This window comes from Leptosomus discolor, chromosome 5 (genome assembly GCF_034619465.1).
Source record: "Leptosomus discolor isolate bLepDis1 chromosome 5, bLepDis1.hap2, whole genome shotgun sequence".
Taxonomy (NCBI): Eukaryota; Metazoa; Chordata; class Aves; order Leptosomiformes; family Leptosomidae; genus Leptosomus; species Leptosomus discolor.
In genome coordinates, this window is record NC_141395.1 from 30798262 (window position 1) to 30817366 (window position 19105).

Consider the following 19105-nt stretch of genomic DNA (forward strand, 5'->3'; position numbering starts at 1 on the left):
CAATACTTTGTGAATTGCCTTTTTTTTTTTTTAAACTTTGAGTAATGTTGATGGGGTGGATGTGTGACGGAGGGCCGATTGTCAGGGTTTCATAGTTCCGACACCTACAAACGCGTGAGTGCGTGGGGTGGGAGGCGGGAAGCAGCCGCCGGCGGGTGCATGTGAGTTAACTTTGCCTCGGAGCATTTCTCGGCAGAAGCGCAGGCAGAGCGGGGCCGGTGCGGGCCGGGCCGGAGGAGAGCTCTGCCCCGGCAGGAAGGCGGGGCGGAGACGGGCCGTTCCAGCGCGGCACTCGGGGCTGCTTCCCGTCGCCACGGCAACCCCGGGCGCACGCCCGGCGTGGCGCGCTTCTCTAGCAGCGGAAGTCCCGCCCTCTCACCGCCCCCGTCGGCGGGAGGCGGGACAGAAAAGAGAGTAGCTGATTGGCTGAGACACATGTCAGTCAAGGCGCGCCGGGGGTGTTCAGTGCTCGCCCCACTCGCCCTCAGCGCGGGCTGTGGAGTCGCCCATTGTCTGGCATGTGAAGCCACTTCCGCCTCCTTCTGCCGCCGCAGGGGGGGGCCGGGAGCCCGCGGCGAGCCGGCGGGGGCGTGGGGAGGGGGCAGGAGCCAGGAGCCCAAGGTTTGAGTCTCGGGCCTCGAGCCCGGGCCCCCCCGGAGGGCGGTGCCGGGAGACGGAGGACAGTTCCGACGGGTCCTGCCGCCGTGGGCGCGTCGCGGCTGCGCCCCCTGGCGGCGGGGCTGGGCAGGGCCCACGTGAGTGCCCTGGGGCTACTTGCATGCTCCCGCCATGAGCCAGCCGGAGGGGAAGGGCAGCGGCGCCCTGGAGGTGAAGTTCGTGCCCGACGAGGAGGTCCTGAAGCACATTGCAGACGACGCAGGTACAGCCGGCCCGGGGCAGCGCCGGGCCCAGCGCCGCGCGCTGCTCCCGGGACGCTGGGAGAGGGGTCTGAGCGGCCGAGGCGGCCCCCGGGAAGGGAGCCCTTCTCCGGCACCCGGACGGCTGAGCGCTTCGGCCAGGCTGCAGGCAGGAGGAGGCCTTCAGCATCGTTCTCCTCCGACTGCCTCTTCCGCGGTTTATTTCTGTCTCTGCGCCGGCACGTGGAAAGAGGCAGCTGCGGCAGCACGGCAGGTGCCCTCAGCTGAAGGTGGTGTGGATACCAGCCCTCCATGCTAGCTTCCTGAACAGCAACGTGTGTGTAACGGCCTGGGAGAGGCGGCACAAATAGCCCAACTTCCCAACCCGTGACGTGGTTAAACCGCATCAAGTCGGACCGAGGTTCGAGGTGGTTGCTACAGCAATCTTTCGTTGCAGTTTTGACTACTTTTTAAAGTTTGGAACTGCTGTGGAGATGCTTAAATTTGCCTGTACAAGGCACAGAGCACCCTGATCTGATTTTACTGTTGGCCCTACTTTGAGCAGAAGGTCAGACAGGCGGTCTTCAGAGGTGTCTCGGCCTAAATTCTCCCATGAGCGTACCGACAGCCTATAGGCTAGCTCTTTCCCACTTGCTTCCCTTTGCTAGGGAAGACAGGGGTTACCATTCCATTTGCGTGCAATTTGATGCTTCTATGTGTGAGTCACTGTCGTTTCTCCCAAACTGTGGAAGCTGGTGTGTGCTGAAATGGGGATCTTGTCCTCATGGACTGCAGTGGCTAGCTTTTGTGGTAAAGAAGGGACTAATGGCTGTAGGGTCATCTGACTACCAGGGCACAGACCAGCTATTATTTTAGTAGGACATCTTTTCAGCGTTGTATTTGTTTAGTGATCTACAACAGGAACTTGGTCTCTAAATGCACAGTATCAGCTACAGTAGTAGCTGCATACTACTGCAACAGAAATAATGAAATAGCAGGAGGTTAAAGCTTTTATTGCAATCCTAGGTATTAAAGTACAGAAGGACAAGTCTCAGCTGACAGTCAGTGTGAAGAGATTTGTGAAGAAGCTTGAGAATATTTCAGATGACGAAGCTCAGGAGATCCTGGAAGAGAAGAACTATATTGCTGCTCTTGGAATGTGTGCCCAAGGTATTAGCAGGGGAAAACCTAATGCAGCTGTGACTTCAGATTTTTGCAGTGTCAAGGTTGTACAATGTTGATGAAATAGCTTTTGAGGGCTGACCAGCTCTGGCTGTGCTTGTGGTAATAGGTAGAAGAGAGGGTAATGATTTTAGGATTTTATTATTGTATTTATTTCATAACACCTGCAATATAAAGAGTCCTGTGAGCCAAATAGTAAAATGTTGAATTCCATCTTCCTTGAGTTGGCAACATACAAGTGCTTTTTAAATAGCTACAAGTAATATTTCTTTTTACAGATCCAATGGAAAATGGCTCAAGTGTAAGTGGTGGTGATGTTTACTCATTCCATACTCCCAAACGCTCCAGCAAAATGGCAGAGCTGGGTATGGTTTCCTGTTTCTTCTTTCATTCTTGCTCTGGCTATGGTCTTTTTCTGAGTACTATGTTAACGTGATTTGTCAGTTCTGTTTATTCAAAAGATATGTTTGCAGTATTTCAATAGCTTTTATCCGGCTCAGAATCATGTCTTCCTCAGAAACAAAAGCACAGGGCTAGGACAAAGCAAAGGCATGGTTGGGATAAGAAATAAAAAAGCAGGAGTTTCTTAGTGCTGGGAGAAAGTGTATGTAAGTGCCAAAGGATGGCAGGGGTTTTATTTGTGTAACTTAGAAAGTTATGAGAATAACTCATCATGTGTCACACTCAAAAAGGCAGTATTATCTTTGTGTCAGGGGATTTCTCCTACTCAAAGTGTCTGAGCATGGCTAACTGTGGACTTGGGAGAAGCAAGCAGAAAGTGGCAGTTCTGGAGAGGGTAGGCTGTTCTGGTTCAAATAAGGTGCTTGAGCCCTGCTGCCACTACGTTTCTTCTCACTTGAAGAGTCTTTTGTGCCCAGCACCATCTGAATTTCATTAGTGTTTAGCTGCCGCAGCTACTGATATATCCTATGAAGGATGATCCAAGGGAGAGGGGTCATTCTTATGTATCGCTCTACAGAAACTGGTTTCTGTACCTCTTTATTTCTCCTTTGGACTTCTGCAGGTCTTGGGAAGTTGTGTGTTTCTTACACCTCCTGCAGCAGGGTAGGTTTCACGGGTGCTTTCTCCTGGAGACATGACTTAGTTTGAAAACTGAGGCAAGTCATGCAATGGAAGGCTGGTTTTCTTGAGGGACTGTGAGCAAGATATGGAGGCCTTCCGTATTCAGATCAGTGATTCAACTTCAGCTTGTGCTGATAAGTAGTAGAAAGAAGTAAACAGAATACAAGAACCCCCCTCCTGGGAAACTGATGTGCTTGCTATACCTGATGCTCCACTATGTCCAGTTGAGCAGTTTTAAAGGACAAAGTGAGCATGACCAAACATTGCTCTGATTCGAAGACATGCGGTCTCCCAGGGAGCAAGGCGTGTTCTGCCATTGCCTTAGCTATACTTGTAAAATGAATTAACTGAGGGGTTCAGTCTTCAAAAATCTTTAAGGATTACAGTCACCATTAGGGTTAGAAAAAATAATGGAAGTATCTGGTACACTTCCTGAAATAGCTAGGTAGTTAATACTTAGAGTGTTTCAGGTGTATGGCTTCATGGTTGACTAGCCAGAGATCGGAATTTTGTACCTGGCATGTGAAACTTCTTCCTTTCCCCCTATTTTCTACAGCCTCTGAATTAGCCCAGACGCCAGGACAGAATGTTGTACCTGATTGCTCAGAGTGCCCTGAGAAGACAGCCAAAACCCCTCAAAGCAGCAGTAAGTCTTGTGATGCTTTGAGGAACTGAAGCTGAGTGAATGGGGGTTATGTTTCTATTTGGGTGGTGGAGTGGATGCTTGAGTGCCAGCTTCTGTCATGCTTGAGTATTCTAGTCAGCTTAAAGCTGTAGACTGAACTGCTTGGTATGCATGGCCTCTGGTTCACCTGGGTGTCAGAACTTTTATTCCACCCTGCTGGTGTAGAGAAAACAGGAACTTCTCTCATCTGTTGCTGTGAAACTTAATGATTTCCTCTGTGCTCAACAGAAATGCTTGCACTTGAGAGAGTTATGGGCTGGGCTGATGTGTTGAGCACCAAATGGGTGGGATTGTGTGGGTGTTCATGTGTGAATTCACACTTTATTACATAATATTCAAGCACCCAGTGCTGTAGGGAAAAACACAGGTGGGAAAGTCAGTGCAGGTCAACACTGGCAAGAGTGTGTTACTTTGTGGTCAGAAATGGAGTCTGATGTGCTCAGGGAGAGGACAGTAGCTCATTTTTTCAGCCTCTTTCCTCCTGCTGATGGCCTCCCAAAGCTGTGACTGGAATTAAAAGATGCCTTCTGTGGTAATAACATTGACTGTCTTTGTTCTTTCCTTGCCTACCTGTAAGGAACTAGAGGCTTCCCTCACAGGATTAACCACCCAGGGAGCTGATATTCTGTACCTTTGAATAGCGAATGCCTATTTTTCTAACAGACTATCTTGTGCCACTGTTGAAAATATGCAGTACTCTGAACAATGCTGTTTCTTGCTTTGCAGAACGTTCGAGTTCAAACAAAGTGCAGCAGAGGGTGAGTGATGACTCTGCTTGCTTGGGTTGGTTTTTGTTGTTGTTTTTTGGTTGCCTTTTTTTTCCCCCCACTTTTAAAACTTAAACTGGCCAATTACTACAATTCTGGAAAGGAAGGACCTTGAAAAGCCTCATCCACAGTACAGATGTCTCTCCTAATTCAACCAGCTAGGAGTAACTTGAGTGAGAACCAGAGCTATTAATCAGGACTATGGGATTTATAGTCAGTGGGCAAATAATGGGTTTGACAGCTTAATTAGCATAGGTGGAGACTATTTCCTTCCATCACATAAATGAGGGTGTTAAACAATCCTTTAAGATGCAATTAAACTCCTAGCTTTTCAGTTTCTTATCAAAGGAAGAAACAGCCTTATCTAAGGAGTGCTGTTACAACAGGAATTCAAGAACTATGGTGCTGTTCAGTTTCTTACTTTAGCATTGGTTTATAAAAAATAAATTGTGATAATGGTGGGGATGTTGTCTTCTGTTGTGCTACAGATAGATACAGTCCAGAACTACCAGTTGTGGTGGTTATAAAGAAAGTGCTGTGAAACAACTGGCTTTCTAAAGTGGTGTAGCGTCTTACTAGAAATGTCTGCACAGCTTTTCCAGTAAAGTTCCAGGATGAGATAGGCCTGTAAGAGATGCTGGTTTGGGACGTCATGTTCACTCCTTGATGATTTCACATCTGCTTTGACATGATTAACAAAAGTGGGGTTTTAAGTACTGCAGGTGTGATCTGGTGTCCAAGTCAGGCGTGTGCTTTACAGATATGTAAGGAAGACCTGCCACTACAACTTGATGTGCCCAGGAACTTGGGTTCCTTTTGCTGTACTTCTTCTGGGCTTAGTACTGTGAGTGGTCTTCTGTCATTCTGGTAGTTGTTTTTATAGTGGACTTCCCCACGACTTTGAGTAGATGGTGTGATGTGGAAGATGACTGCTATGGGGAGCCAAAGCATTGCCAGTTTGTCTTTGCTTCTGTTTGACTGTTCCTGAGGGGCCAAGATTGGAGATTTCATGGTTTTCTACCCTTCATCTTGGGACATCAGTTGAAAGAATTAAGCCCCTTTTGGAACCCGATCCTGCCCTCACTCTGGCTCTGAATGGTAAAACAAGAACTCTCCATACTTATTGCCTCTGCTTTGCCAGTTTCTTGTGGACTGAAATAGCTTGGAAATGTAACCTTATTCTTCTGTTTGCTAGGCAGAGGGCTGTTATGAAGACGTATGTGTTTCTTCTTTTAATGCATGTTTTTTCTTTACTGTTACAGAGGAAAAAGAAAGAATTTGTGTCTACCACACCTTACAGACTCAGAAAGAGGCTAGCAGGTAAAAAGCAACCTTTGCAGTCAGCTCTCACAGTCAGTGAGGCATTGTGTTAGGAGAGTGTTTCTTTTGGTGGGCTTCTGCCTGTAGTAGCAGTCTGACCAAAGCTGTCTGATTCATCCTGCAGAGAGTGTAGAAATGTCCTTAAGGAAGTCTGTATAGACCTTTTCCCTACAACAGATTGCTACTTAGGTAAGAGGTGGAAGGGTTAGAAGCACCAAGTTGCTGAGTTTCAGTAACATGATCAAAACAGATATAACTCTCAGTAATCTAACCTATGCTGATGGCACAATTGCTTGAACCAAGTCATAAACGTTTTTGATGATGGCTGGGACATTCATGGTAAAGTATTTTCGATAACTGGTTGGCTATATGTGCTCAGAGTGAATGCAGAGGACAGTTTAGTACATGACATTTCATGTTCTCTTTCTCTTGTGTTGAGAGGCCAAGACTGAGCCAGATTCCATCTGTGCTCATCAATCAACATCACTAACAGTGGTCTTTACAAAACCTTTTTTTGCAGAGTGTGACTCTGAAGATACTCAGCTGGCATGATTGGCATTTGGTAAAACCAACATAGAGAAAGAGGGAGTTCCATTGTCCATTTTTAGTCACTTTTTATGGTAGGATTATGTTTCTTAGTTGGTATCAAGGAACAAGCTTTACTAAACAATAATTTGTGAGCCTAGAACTGGGAAAGAAATGGCTACATGTGTTTGAAGTCCTTAAGCATTGATTTTGCTTTTCTGTGAAATACATTTAGGAATCATGCTTGAAAAACATCTAGAGAATGTATGTGAGATGGTGCAAAATGTGTCCTGTGTAAGAAGTCGTTACTAGCTTTTAACCTTAAATTTATGCTCTAGCTCCAGATCCCTACTTAGAAAGTGAGAGTGAATATTCTGCTTCCTGCTCAGAGGAGGAGAATGAGGAAGACCAGAAAGAAGTCAGCACTGTTTTATCAGTTCAAAAGACCCCAACAGAAACTAAGGCTGCATCTACACCTCCTCCTAGAAACACTCTAGCCAAAAAAAATAAGGACAAGATGGTGAGTGTGCAGAAAATACATCCCCAAGCTAGCAAGTGTGAAGGGACGTTTAGTGACAGTGTGCTGTTGGTGACCACACCTAACTAGGAGGAAGAACTGCTAGACTCATTTCACATCAAACCAGCTGGGTTGGCTTTTGTTCTACTTCCGAGCAGTCCCTGTTGGACAGGGATCATGAGCCTCTGGCCTAATTGAGTCTGTATCCTCAGCAGCTCCAGAAGAAGTTCTAAGGTTTCCATGAAACAGGAGACCTTGTACTGAGAAAAGATGAAGAAATTGACTCATACAGCACCAAAAGAGGCAAACATTACTTTCTGGCTTGGTGTTAAGCTTCGTTGTCTGATTTCCTTCCAGCACCAGGGATCCCCACACCCCCTTAGAATTACTGCCATTTTCTGCTCTCTTGGAATATCTTTTCTGTCTCTGTCTTCATGAAGGAATCATCTGACTAGGTTAACTTTGGCAGAGTGCTACTGTAGAAGCCATTTTTGCAAATACCTTCTGGCTTTCTATTGCTCTATGTCTCATACTGGCCATCTTCAGACATGTTTATGGGTGCAAAGGGAAAGGGGTAGCTTGATAGGAGGAGGAGTGTGACTGGTCTCGCTGTCTCTTTTTAGAGCAACCTGGTGGAGGAATACTTTGAAGCTCACAGTAGTTCCAAAGTGCTCACTTCGGACCGAACGCTGCAGAAGTTGCAGAAAAGAAGATTGAATCAGGTACGCTTCATAGTGAATCACACCACCCTTGGAGTTTTTCATTTCTTTAATGAAGATTTCCCTCATCAAAATTTCCTGATGTTGTTATTTTCACTTTATTTCTGCTGATTACGTTCTTGGTGGTAAGGCTCATTTAGGTAGCATTTTAAGCATTATGTCTCCTACTGCTGCTCTGAGCAGGGACAGTGCCCAGTTGTTTGAACCTGAGACCATAACGAAAATGCAGGGAGAACACACTGTCGGGTGAGCTGATAGTTGAAAACTGCAGTTACTAGAACAGGTTAAAGTTTGCTTTAAGAGGGAGAAGCAGAGTTGTAGAAACCTGCCTTATAAATTATCACCAAAACGGCATTTTTGTCAATGAAATGCTTAGAGGAATTACAAGCTGTCTTGACTATTTATGTGTAGAGGAAACGGAGAGAGCCCTTTTCATCTGAGCATTACTGGGTCAAACCATTTGCAGGTCTGTGACAGCTCTAAATGTTGTCACCTAGTTTGTGAAAAGCACTTTGTTCCCTTCCAGTTCCTAGCAGACAGGAATGGTCCAATTGTGGTGACTGAATTACTGTATTTTTTTTTTCCATGTGCCACTTCTACAAGACAGTTCAAAGCAAGCAGTTGCACCCTACAGAGACAGGTACACAAGGACAGGTGCCAGGGAAGCGTGTAAAATACTTGGAGCTCTTGTGTCTCTGACTGCTTTTTGCACCCATCTGTGTTTTAAAAGATGGCATATATGCCGATTGCCTGTTGCCTGCTGTTGTCTGGAATTGCTACCCAGAGAAACATCTGGATTCTTAACAAGTTCTTTCATAACAGCTCTGAAAGGAAATCAAGGCTTTCAGTATTAAATTTACTGCTGGCTCCAAAGAAATGGAATGTTTAGCAGTTCTGTCTCTCAGTGCTTTATGTTTATCTGATACATTGCAGCTGTCTTTGTGTTCTTTCCAGAGTAAACTGTCTTATACTGCAAGGGAGTGGAAAGCAAAGCTGTTAAAATTGAAAAGAAAGGGAGGCCAGCATAGATTTGATGCCATTTGTCATGTTACTGTGTTGTTTAAACATCAGCATCCCAGCATATCTTTAAAGCCAAATTAATCCTTTGATTCTTTATGCTTTTGAAATAATACTTTTTCTACATTTAGCTGTCAGCTGCAAATTATTTCCTTTCTGCTGCATTTCTTTTTTAAAGATGATTGAGAGCATTCTTGTGTTGTGACAAACACCTGAACCATTGCTAAGCATGCCAATTGGAGCCCTTGCTGCTGTGACCAGGGTTGTGATGTTGATATCTTCCTGATACAGTGCTTGGTGCTGTGTAAGCTCTGAGTGTGTCCATTATTTCAGTAGTGGTTTTCCCATACTCAGCAGGAAGAGATAAAACACAGCATGGTATCTGTTCTAATCTGGCTCTATTTCCCGTAATAAGGTTACTTAATCTCTGCTTTGTTTCTCCAGTAGCAAAACTGTGCTTAGCGGGGTCTTACGGAAAAAAACCCACAAATTGAATACACTTTAAGTGAAAACTGTTCTGCTTCCTAGCTAGAGAGCATACTAGAGGGGTATTTGTAAGGATTCCAGATACATGTCTTGTTTTTTCTTAGCTTTGAATGACTGTTATCTTATCTCTTTCTCAACACAGCAAACACTGCATGACCTTTTAAAAAAAGCTCCCCTTGCCTATGCTGCTGAAATTAAACAGCTAAACCAGCAACATGAATCCTTGTTTTCCAGGTGGATGCTGCAATTACAGTGAGTATCCAATGAGAATCACTGAAGAAGCCTAGTAGACAGGCACTGCCAGTAAACTTGCCCTCACGTCAACACATACTGTGGATGAGTTAAGGAGCAAATTTTTTTCTTTGACTGATTGCTTCAATTTAAAATTAGGTGACATTAATTTAGTATAATGTTTCCAGTAGACCAGATCATAGCTGATTAACTCCTTGAACTGAATGCTAGAAGTGAAATAAGGTTGCATTCTGCCTGGTTGGTTTGTCCGTACCTCTGTAAACCAAGCTAGAGGGCATTCACAAACAGGGAACATGAATGAGGAGAAAAGCGTCCTTAGTGAACAATCAGTTTTGCTTACAGCAGTGTATCTGGTAGTGAGTAGCCCACCACCAATTTTTTCAGTATGTGGCTATTCCCAGTGGTGTAGCAGTTAACTTTGCCTATGGTACCTAATGATCTATGCACAAAGAAACCTTAATGCTTTTGGAAACATTAGCAGTATAAAATTTATCTGGGTTTGCGTGCATCTTCATGGGAAGGAGAAAAGAGTGAGCATCCAGTAAAGCAAATGGGGAGCTACAGAGAGCTGTGAGACTCTGAAGCACCTTAGAGAAGGCAAGCCACCAGCTCTGAAGTTAAGCTGCTGAAGCAGCTCTGAAGTTAAGTGCTGGGATGTTGAGGAGAAAGCCACTTGGAAACTTTGCAAGGGAGTGGAGTATGAAGAAATTTGTGGTCCATGGGGAGTGACAGAGCATATGAAAAAGCTTTGAAAGTTGAAGAGTTGCAAGAGAAGGCGTTCTCTGTGACTCTGTGATCTGGGCAAATGGTTAGAGATGTATGTGGCAGGGTAGAAGGAACAAATCCATAGATGATACTGAAGTCAATGACAGTTGTTGAACACCTTTACTTTTGCCCAATGCTATCTGAGTGACCTGATATTATTCTTTCTGGTCAAGATGCTGCTTTTCCAACTTCTCAAAAATAAACAGAGCTTTGTGATTCCTTTCCATGTTCCCTTTATGCTTTCCTGCCTCTTTCTCTGTGGAGCAATTAGGATAACAAAAAGATATGAGAATAGTTTAATTTTGCTTTGAAATTGTGCTTGCAGATCAGTAGAAAACCACTATGAAGGCTTGCTTTTTTCCTTGCAATTGCTGTGATCCATGGTAAACATTTAATATAGTCACTGGTGAGGGGGCGAACGTGAATGCTGGTTACTGTTATCTGAAGTTGCAGATCTGGTCTCGTATTCTTGGACAATACCATTTTCTTCCATAGATATTTGCCTCCAGGCTGCTAAAATGCTGCTTTTACTAGGAAGCATGTACCACATTCCAGATTGCTTGCAGCTAACCTTATTTCTCAGCTGTGAGCTGAAAGTAAGCCTGGGGTTGACGAAACATGACATTTTTAGAGTCAAGATTGCAGTGGATCATTTTGCTTAATGAATGTATGAACCTAAAAAGGGACTTGTACTTTTTTGATTCAGCGTATTTGTTCACTTTTCTGCAGCTTGGGTTTCAATATTGTACTTTATGGACTGGGCTCAAAGCGTGATTTGTTAGAGAAGTTTCGTACCTCTGTGCTCCAGGATTCTGTTCACCTTGTGGTTAATGGATACTTCCCCAGCATCACTGTGAGATCTGTAAGTGTGGGAAAAGCTTATGGATTTATCTCATCATCCTGCGTTACAGATACCTCTAAAGTCTTCCAGTGTAAAATGTTAAGGAAACCTGCTGCATCCTATAGCAGCAGACTCTTGAATGAAGACCAGTTCCTATCTCTCTTTTAAGAGTTTAAAGAAGTTAGCCCAAGTGTTTTCCAAAGAATTGCAGTAATTCCTGTCATTAATACTCTAAAGCCTTATTTTATGTCACTGTTTTGAAAAGGAAGGGGTAGAAATTTTTTGTTTATGTTGACTGTTTTGGGGATTTCATGGTAAAAATCAGATTACCTCCCTCATGACAATCAGGGTCTCAGTTTCTGATTGTCTGCATTAGGTCCCTCAGTGACAGAGCCCTTCAGAAGGGACTGCTGTTTTTTTTTTCAGATTCTCAACTCCATCACAGAGGACGTACTGGACCATATAGGAACCTTCCGCAGCCCCCTTGACCAACTAGAATTCATCATTAAAAGGTTTAAAGAAGGTAAAATGACTAACTTTACAGATAAAAACATTAGAGTCCACTTTCTTTTAGGAGAGCCTGGACATTTTCTTTACTCATAGTTTTTATATGTGCAGTTACAGTTTCTTAGTTTATTGTAGCGAGTATACTTTCTTGCTTGTAATTTATGCCACATATATGAAAATGTACATGCGCGAGGAATATATGTGTACATGATCCCAAGCTGCTACTTCAGTCAGTGTTTCACACGCTAAGTTCTCTAGAAGGGGAAGGAGGAAGGTGAGTGGTCTTACAAGACAGAGGCTTCTCAATCCTTTGGCAAACTGAAATGCTCATCATCTCTCTCGCATTTAGCACAGTGCCTTTGTGCTTTATTTACATGGTGTTTCTGTATCCACGTGTTTCCTGGTGGAAGACAGGATAGGTAAACTCCAGCTACATGAGGGAAGATGGTTCTTAGTAGCTGCGTGAGGACCCGATATAAAGCTCACTGAAATCAACAGAACAAAGAACATGCAAACCATTTGGAATGACAGTTGCTGACAGATAGCAAGTCCTTTGAGCTCCTCTGGAAAATCATGGCCTGAGGGTCTTTCCATGAATTTCAGTATAGGTTGGATTAAGGCTTAAATGCACATGGTTTAGTGGAATGGTCATTTAAATTTAACATATGCAAATACTAACATTAAGATGAAATAAAGGACAGCAGTGTCAAACAAGCAGGTTAGAATTGGGTTCAAAAGCAAAATTAAACAGGTATTGACATACAGAATGCTTGCTGAATTGTTTTTGAATGTCTGTTTTACTGCTTGTAAATATGCATAAACTGCTTGTGTATATGTACACAAATTGCCATGAAATCTTAATTGTGCATGGCACAATTGTGGTTGGTGTTTAAGTGTTTACGTTCTGTTTTCCATCATTACCTTATGAGTATTTCTGGTGCGACTAAGTGAAAAAGACTGATTAACAGTGTTACCTACCTGAATCTACATAAATCAGTCTAGTGTAGTACACTATAGCTGATCTGACTAGGAGTCTGAGGAACGTTTGGTTTCCATTGGCAGCCAAGTATGTATTCACTTGCAGAAAAACTGGCTACTGTTCTAGAATTGTTTCTGGACTCAGGAAATACCTGTTCCCAGGGATAAGAACAACAGCAACACACTAGCTGGAAATTCTAACATCTACCATTTGCATTATCCAAGCTAAGTCTTTTTAACTTCCTTTGAGGACTCACTGAGAGAGATTTCCAATTAAGTTAGTATGCTTCAGATGAAACCCTGAATAGAAAATATGTTTTCATTGTGTGAGGGGGACCTTAAGGATCCTAGTCATGTAACTCAAAAGCAGCTGAACAAACTGTGCTTAGAATTCCATCATAAAATAAATTTGACTGACCTTGAATCACAAGACTAAAAGTCATAGCTGAAAGGGCAGTTCCTGGTAAAGCCATGAGCAAGTGGATGTGGATTATAAGAGAAAAGCTTAAACTGCAAAAAGAACTGTAGCTGTGATGAGAATTGTGATACAGTGAATTGAGGAAAAAGCCTTTTAGGTGCTCAGAAACACCAAGTGTGGAATAGAGATCAAAGTTAAGCTCTACAAAGAAAGTCATGTGATAATGGAGTGATGAATATGGAGCCTGGTGGAATAGACTTGTCCTAGGCTGCACTGGGAATGGGAAACTACTTTGTCTGCAGTTTCTTTTGATTGGTTCTCTGCTGGTTTTTTCTGACCTTGCAGATTCATCTTTAGAGCTCTATGTCCTCATTCATAACCTGGACAGCCAGATGTTGAGAGGAGAAAGAAGTCAGCAGATCCTTGCACAGTTATCCTCTCTGCCTACCATTTACCTCATTGCCTCTATTGATCACATCAATGCGCCTCTCAGTGAGTACCCTTGGGCCTGATGTAGCAAAGAGAGAAGACTCTGCATTCTACTTTGGGGCTGCTGAGCATGTTTCAAAAGCTCATGTTGCTGTTGCTGTGCATGTTGCTGGTGGTGTATGTATGGTGGTAGCAGCTAGAAGCCTCAGTTGGGACTGTGGCTGTGTTGAACCAAAACCAAATAAAGATACTGAGAACTACCAGTCAGTGATCATAATATACAAATAGATTCCAAACTTCTGGCACCCTTTGATTTAGGGACTTACTGAAATGGGGATTGGATGTTACATCTGTCTTTGCATCTAAACAATTTTGTTTATCAGCCAAAAATTCTTTGCACACTGTTGACTCTGGAAGGATTTACAGTATATCTATGAAGTCGGTATGAAAAAGGGATGTGTGCAAATGTTTTGTTGCAGAGAATTTGTCTCGCTTGAACTGCAAGTATCTGGGTATATGTACTGTGAATTTCACAAGCCTACATTGTTTCCTCAAGTCCTACAGTAGAACTAAGTATATTTTAATATTGCTTATTTAACACCTTCGAAAAGCTAAATCTCCTAATTCTGTCTGCTCTTTCTTTTCTCTGTCTAGTGTGGGATCAGGCAAAGCTAAGCCTCTACAACTGGCTTTGGTATGAAACAACCACATTTAGTCCTTATGTGGAAGAAACGTCTTATGAGAACTCACTTTTAGTACAACAATCTGGATCTTTGGCTTTGAGCTCCCTAACGCATGTCCTGCGCAGTCTCACTCTCAATGCCAGGTAAGACACTGTTATACTTCATAGTAGCACTTGCTGAGGATCCAGTCCTTACTGGGTTACTCTGTCTACATCTAGCAGGAGGCAATCCTTGTTTTCTGACAACAGTGTTCAAAATGAAGATGGTAGGGCCTGGGTTCCAATTAATTGGTTATTTTAAATGAACAGCATTTGGATAGCAAGCCTTGTCCAGTGATGAGATTCATGCACACAGTCCTGGTCATGATGGAAAAATCGGTTAATATTTTCTAATGCTTGGGTGGTTTGGGTTTTGGGTTTGGTGTTTGGTTTTGGTTTGTTTTTTTTTTTTTTTTCCTTTTGATTTCCCCTTTCCTCCTTTCACTTAGGGGGATATTCAGACTGCTTGCTCAGTACCAGCTGGAGAACAAGGACAACCCATCTTATCCAGGTATCTACCCACCTCTTCTCATCTGTTTGGGGTGTTGCCATTGCCAGCTCAGTCACAGTGCACTGGTTTTTGGTATGCAGGTTACATCACCAGCCACAGAAGTGCTTTAACCATTGGTTCTATGCGACTCAGTGGCATAGACTATCTTTCTAGTGATACTGTGTCTGACTCTGATAGGAAATCAATAGATTGCCTGGTTCTAAAGGACTTCCTCTTACTGTTGTCTGCTTCAATGTTTAGACATGACTGAAAGACCATTCATGGGGGACTGTGGAGTTAAAAAAATTAAAATAAAGGAAGAGTATGGATTTATGTAACTAGCACTTAAAGGACTGGGGAAAGACAGCAGATTCTGTTCCCATGCTGCTCCTATCTAAGTGACTTCCGATGTGTCCCTGCTTTCTAGGACACATGTGGAATATTCTGTCACTGTCTCTAGCAGTCTGCAGCACTGTCTGCAGTGCTGTGCTGCAGGGGATATGAATAACATGTCCATGGTAAAGAAAGTTGGAAGTAAGATAGAGGAGTTGGAAATTAAGAGAGATTAACCATGTTGGGAAGTGCATTTAAAGTGCTGTTAAAATTCCATTAGGCAAACAGGGTGACTGGAATGTTAATTCGTCTGTTTTCCATTAATTACAGTGGAATACACCTTGGCTATACGCTTGAAAGAAGTGATGATGTTACTGTAGTCACTATGGTCTAAGCCAAAGGAAGACTTGTAGGTGGAGACAATATGTTGGTAGACCTGGAAAAATCTGACAATCTTGCTACTTCAGTTTCTTGTTCTCTCCTCTTTCTATCTCCAGGGCTGTCTTTCCATGACTTCTACCAGCAGTGTCGGGAGGCTTTTCTTGTGAACAGTGACCTGACACTCAGGGCACAGCTGACAGAATTCAGGGACCACAAGCTTATCCGGACCAAGCGGGTGAGTTGGGGGAAGATAATTCTGGGTATTCAGCCACCTTAAAGAAAAAAGATGCTTACTTGCTACTAAGTATCCTTAAGACAGCACTCCACAGCTCACAGTGAGGCTGTATTTTTTGAAGCACCTAGGAACTAGCAAATGGCTGAAATTCTGTAATTTCAGAATTAGGCATTCTGAATGTAAATTCAGAAGGCAGCTATTTCCATTTGTCCTTTACATGGATAGGGAGCTGTAAAAATGCAGCGTGCTTTGGTTACTCAGCAACGTACAGGTCTCTTCCTGAAGACCTTGAAAAATAACGGACTCTGGAGCCTGCCAATCTGCTTCCAATAGTTAGCTGTATTTGCATGAGGCAAGAATGCAGGTTAGTCCTACTAATGAGCAGTATAGCAGTACTAGATATGGGAACAGGGTGTTAAGGAGCTGTGTAGTGTCAGACTAGCGTAGCCCACCGGAAGATTTCAGATATACTGACTTTTCTCAGTATTTGTGCATTTCCAGTGTTGCTCTAGTGAAATAGTCTTGTTTTTTAGCAATATAGTCTTTTTGAATGCTGGCCAGCTCTCACCCAGACTGTAAATAAATGTTAGCATTGCAGTGCTGTGTAGTGGCTTGCATGGCACTGTGCACTGGTGTTAACAGAATGTGTATGCGTGTCTGTTCTCAGGGAGCTGATGGTGTGGAACACCTATTAATTCCCATAGATGACAGTACCTTGACTGACTTCTTAGAGAAAGAAGATGAAGATGTGTAATGTCTCTGTTCTCAAAGCGTCTACGGCAATTGCTCTCAAGGGCTGCTGCAGAGGGGCCTGTACTCAGATGTCTCTTCCCTCCAACCCCAAGGCTGCTGGACTACTTACTGAAATGTAATAATTGTAACGAACGATGCTGATTGTTCAACTACTTCAGGTAGTCTGGAATGATGACTTCATGAGCAAGGCATCTCTTGCTCTGCAGTTAGATTTGTCTGGTTTGTCTCTTAGTTCAGATGGTCCCTTCTTCATATCTATGCAGCCAACCTTACAGCCAGAAAAACAAACTCGGTAAGATCGTGCCTTCTGCTCTCTACCTCACCAGACATGAGGGTTTGACTGGAGCAGTTTACTTGGGAAGCGCAAATCACTAGATGGTCAGAGCTTTAGTTTGTACTAGTGGTGCAATTTTTCTCAGCTGAGTGCTTTCCAGTACTCCTTTACCAGTTAGACAAGACTGGCTTCCAGTGTATGAAGAAGCCAAGATTTGTAATGCTAAGAGACCTGCCTTGACTGCATGAGGAAAGGAGAATACTAGTGGGTTTGGGACACTGTGGGTAACTAACTTACTAAAATCTGGCAATAGAACTGAAGGACTTGCCCCAAACCCAAATCCTTCTTATAAAAGGATTTTATTTTTTAAATAATTTTGGTTTAGATAATCAAAATTGTGATGGACTTGTCGTTGCCTGTTGGTGAGGTTGACAGGATCCAGTTTCTTTCATATACTTGCCAAGCTGTAATCCAGGGATATGAAGAGGCTGTGAAGTTTTTGTTTATCTTTTAAAAGCTTGATTGTATATATGTATTTTTTACATCAGGAGTGTCCACTGATCCTGGAGGAGGCCTTAAATGCCACTTACAAGCTCTCCCCTTTTTTAAGGCCTTAGAGGCTGGGAGACTGCTGAAGTTTGACAGCTTTTCTTCACCTTTTTTTCTCAGGTATGTGGGAATAAGTGCTATAGTTCCATCAACTAGTCTGCCAGCCAGACTTCAGGGACTCTATATGTCTAATATTTGGTAGCTGTCTTACAGCTCAATGTTGTAATCATTCAAATCAATCAAATAAAGTATTAATTTTCATTAGCTTGTCTTGTCTTCCACAGTCTTTTTGTGTTACAGGGAGATAGAGATCCTTCTGGCAGTTGTGTGAAAGCCTAATTTTCATTATGTCAAGTACCTGTGCAAATCTTCATGCAGTGTACATAAGGTTTCAAAATAATTAGTAAAAATATTTTATATTGTTTCTTATAAGGTATCAAAATTAAAAATAATCTTCCTGCCTTTTAATACCAGTGTATAGCTTTTGAAGAGAACCAAAACATCACATGGAATAATATTGTTACCTGGTCTACCCCTCAGTGGCGGAAGCAACAGACAGAGGTTTATAGCTTGACTTTGGATTGAAAAAATGGGGTATGTACTTTTATGCCACTGACAATCTGATTCTTCAAATATAGGACCTAATTAGCTTTGCTGGAGAGTCTGATGGGAAAAACTGGTACATGCCAGCAGTGCTCTCCAGCTTCCTCCCCCAGAACATTTTCCAACTAACATTCTCTTTTGGTGGCACTTGCATCTGCATTTTACAGGCTGCAATTCCAAAACTTTGCAAAATGCCATCAGATCCTGCTTATCACTGCTTAGGCTACCATCAGAATCACTAAAAGTGGCATCAAGGCATTGTGTCTTACCAAAGTTCTGCAAGTTAGGTGTAGAGTTCAAGAACAAGAACTCTGCCACTGGAAGAGTATGTTCTTAGAAAAACATAAAAAGTACTGTAGCTAAGCAGCAACCACATCCTCTTTTCCAGTCCTTTGAGACTCCCCACAGTTCCTATGAAACTCAAACTTTAATTTATATTCTGAGTACATACGGAAGATACCACCTAACATGTATACAGATAGTGACATTGTAGTGTGTTTTCAGTGCAATTGTATCTGGTTTTCTAGGTGCGAAATTTACTTTAATGAAGTGCTATAATCATCCTGAGTTCAAAGTTATCCACTAACAGTTTTGGTAGACTACCAGATGCCCATACAGGCCAAGAGGGCTGCAGGAGATCTGCTAAGAAAAGGTTAAGTTTGAATCCATTTTTGGCTGCTGCTGATTCTGTGATGCAAGCTAATGAAAATTACTGTAAATTTCTTAAAAAAAATAAACAAAAAAACCCAAACAACAATCCTAACTTAAAAAATAAAAACCAAGCATCATCAGCAGTGAAAATGCTACTTGTTCAGTTTTAGTAATCCTGTAATTAAGGGCCATAGTTATAGAAACTTTTTTTAAAAGAAAGTAACAGACACATTAAATTCATTTACAGCTTTGTTAAAGAATTTAGTTTTAACTTTCCAAAGCATTTCTAATTGAGAGTCCCTCTATTAAAAAGCCTTAAAGCTGCATTAATGGCAGATTGTGCAATTGAATACTAGTACTAAATACCTGAATTGTGTCCTATATTTGCCATATGAGTGGTATCTTAATAAAACTGTTAATGCAAATGAGTGATCCATGCCCTTTCGTTAACTATTATCAGATTTATTAGCTAAAATATCAGTGACTTGTACTGACATGATTCAACATAACTGCAGTAGGGTAGAACTGCTCCATAAGCTTAAAACTGGAGATAAGTCAGGTTTTTATATTTTACCCAAACCAATCCTTGAGTATCACAGCTATCAAATATATCGAAGAAGAGTATGCAGTAACAGCAAATTTATTCAAGCACAGCCCAGTAATTGAGTAAATCAGCCTTCTGTAGCCCAAACCAAGCATTTATTTATCTGACAGATAACAAAATATATCCCAAAATTTGAGGGAACATATAATACAATCATTCGGTA

General features: G+C 42.6%; 1 protein-coding gene across 1 annotated transcript; it reads left to right on the forward strand.

The window, feature by feature from the left end:
* The first annotated feature begins 789 nt into the window (after positions 1-789).
* On the forward strand, positions 790-17302 carry ORC2 (origin recognition complex subunit 2). Its single transcript, XM_086465555.1, has 16 exons — positions 790-880; positions 1884-2027; positions 2318-2404; positions 3679-3768; positions 4534-4565; positions 5837-5894; positions 6758-6939; positions 7560-7658; positions 9301-9410; positions 10905-11037; positions 11443-11539; positions 13265-13411; positions 14003-14174; positions 14519-14580; positions 15390-15508; positions 16176-17302. The coding sequence occupies exons 1-16, from the start codon at positions 790-792 to the stop codon at positions 16260-16262; spliced, it is 1710 nt and encodes a 569-aa protein (XP_086321681.1). The 3' UTR covers positions 16263-17302.
* The last annotated feature ends 1803 nt before the right edge of the window (positions 17303-19105 follow it).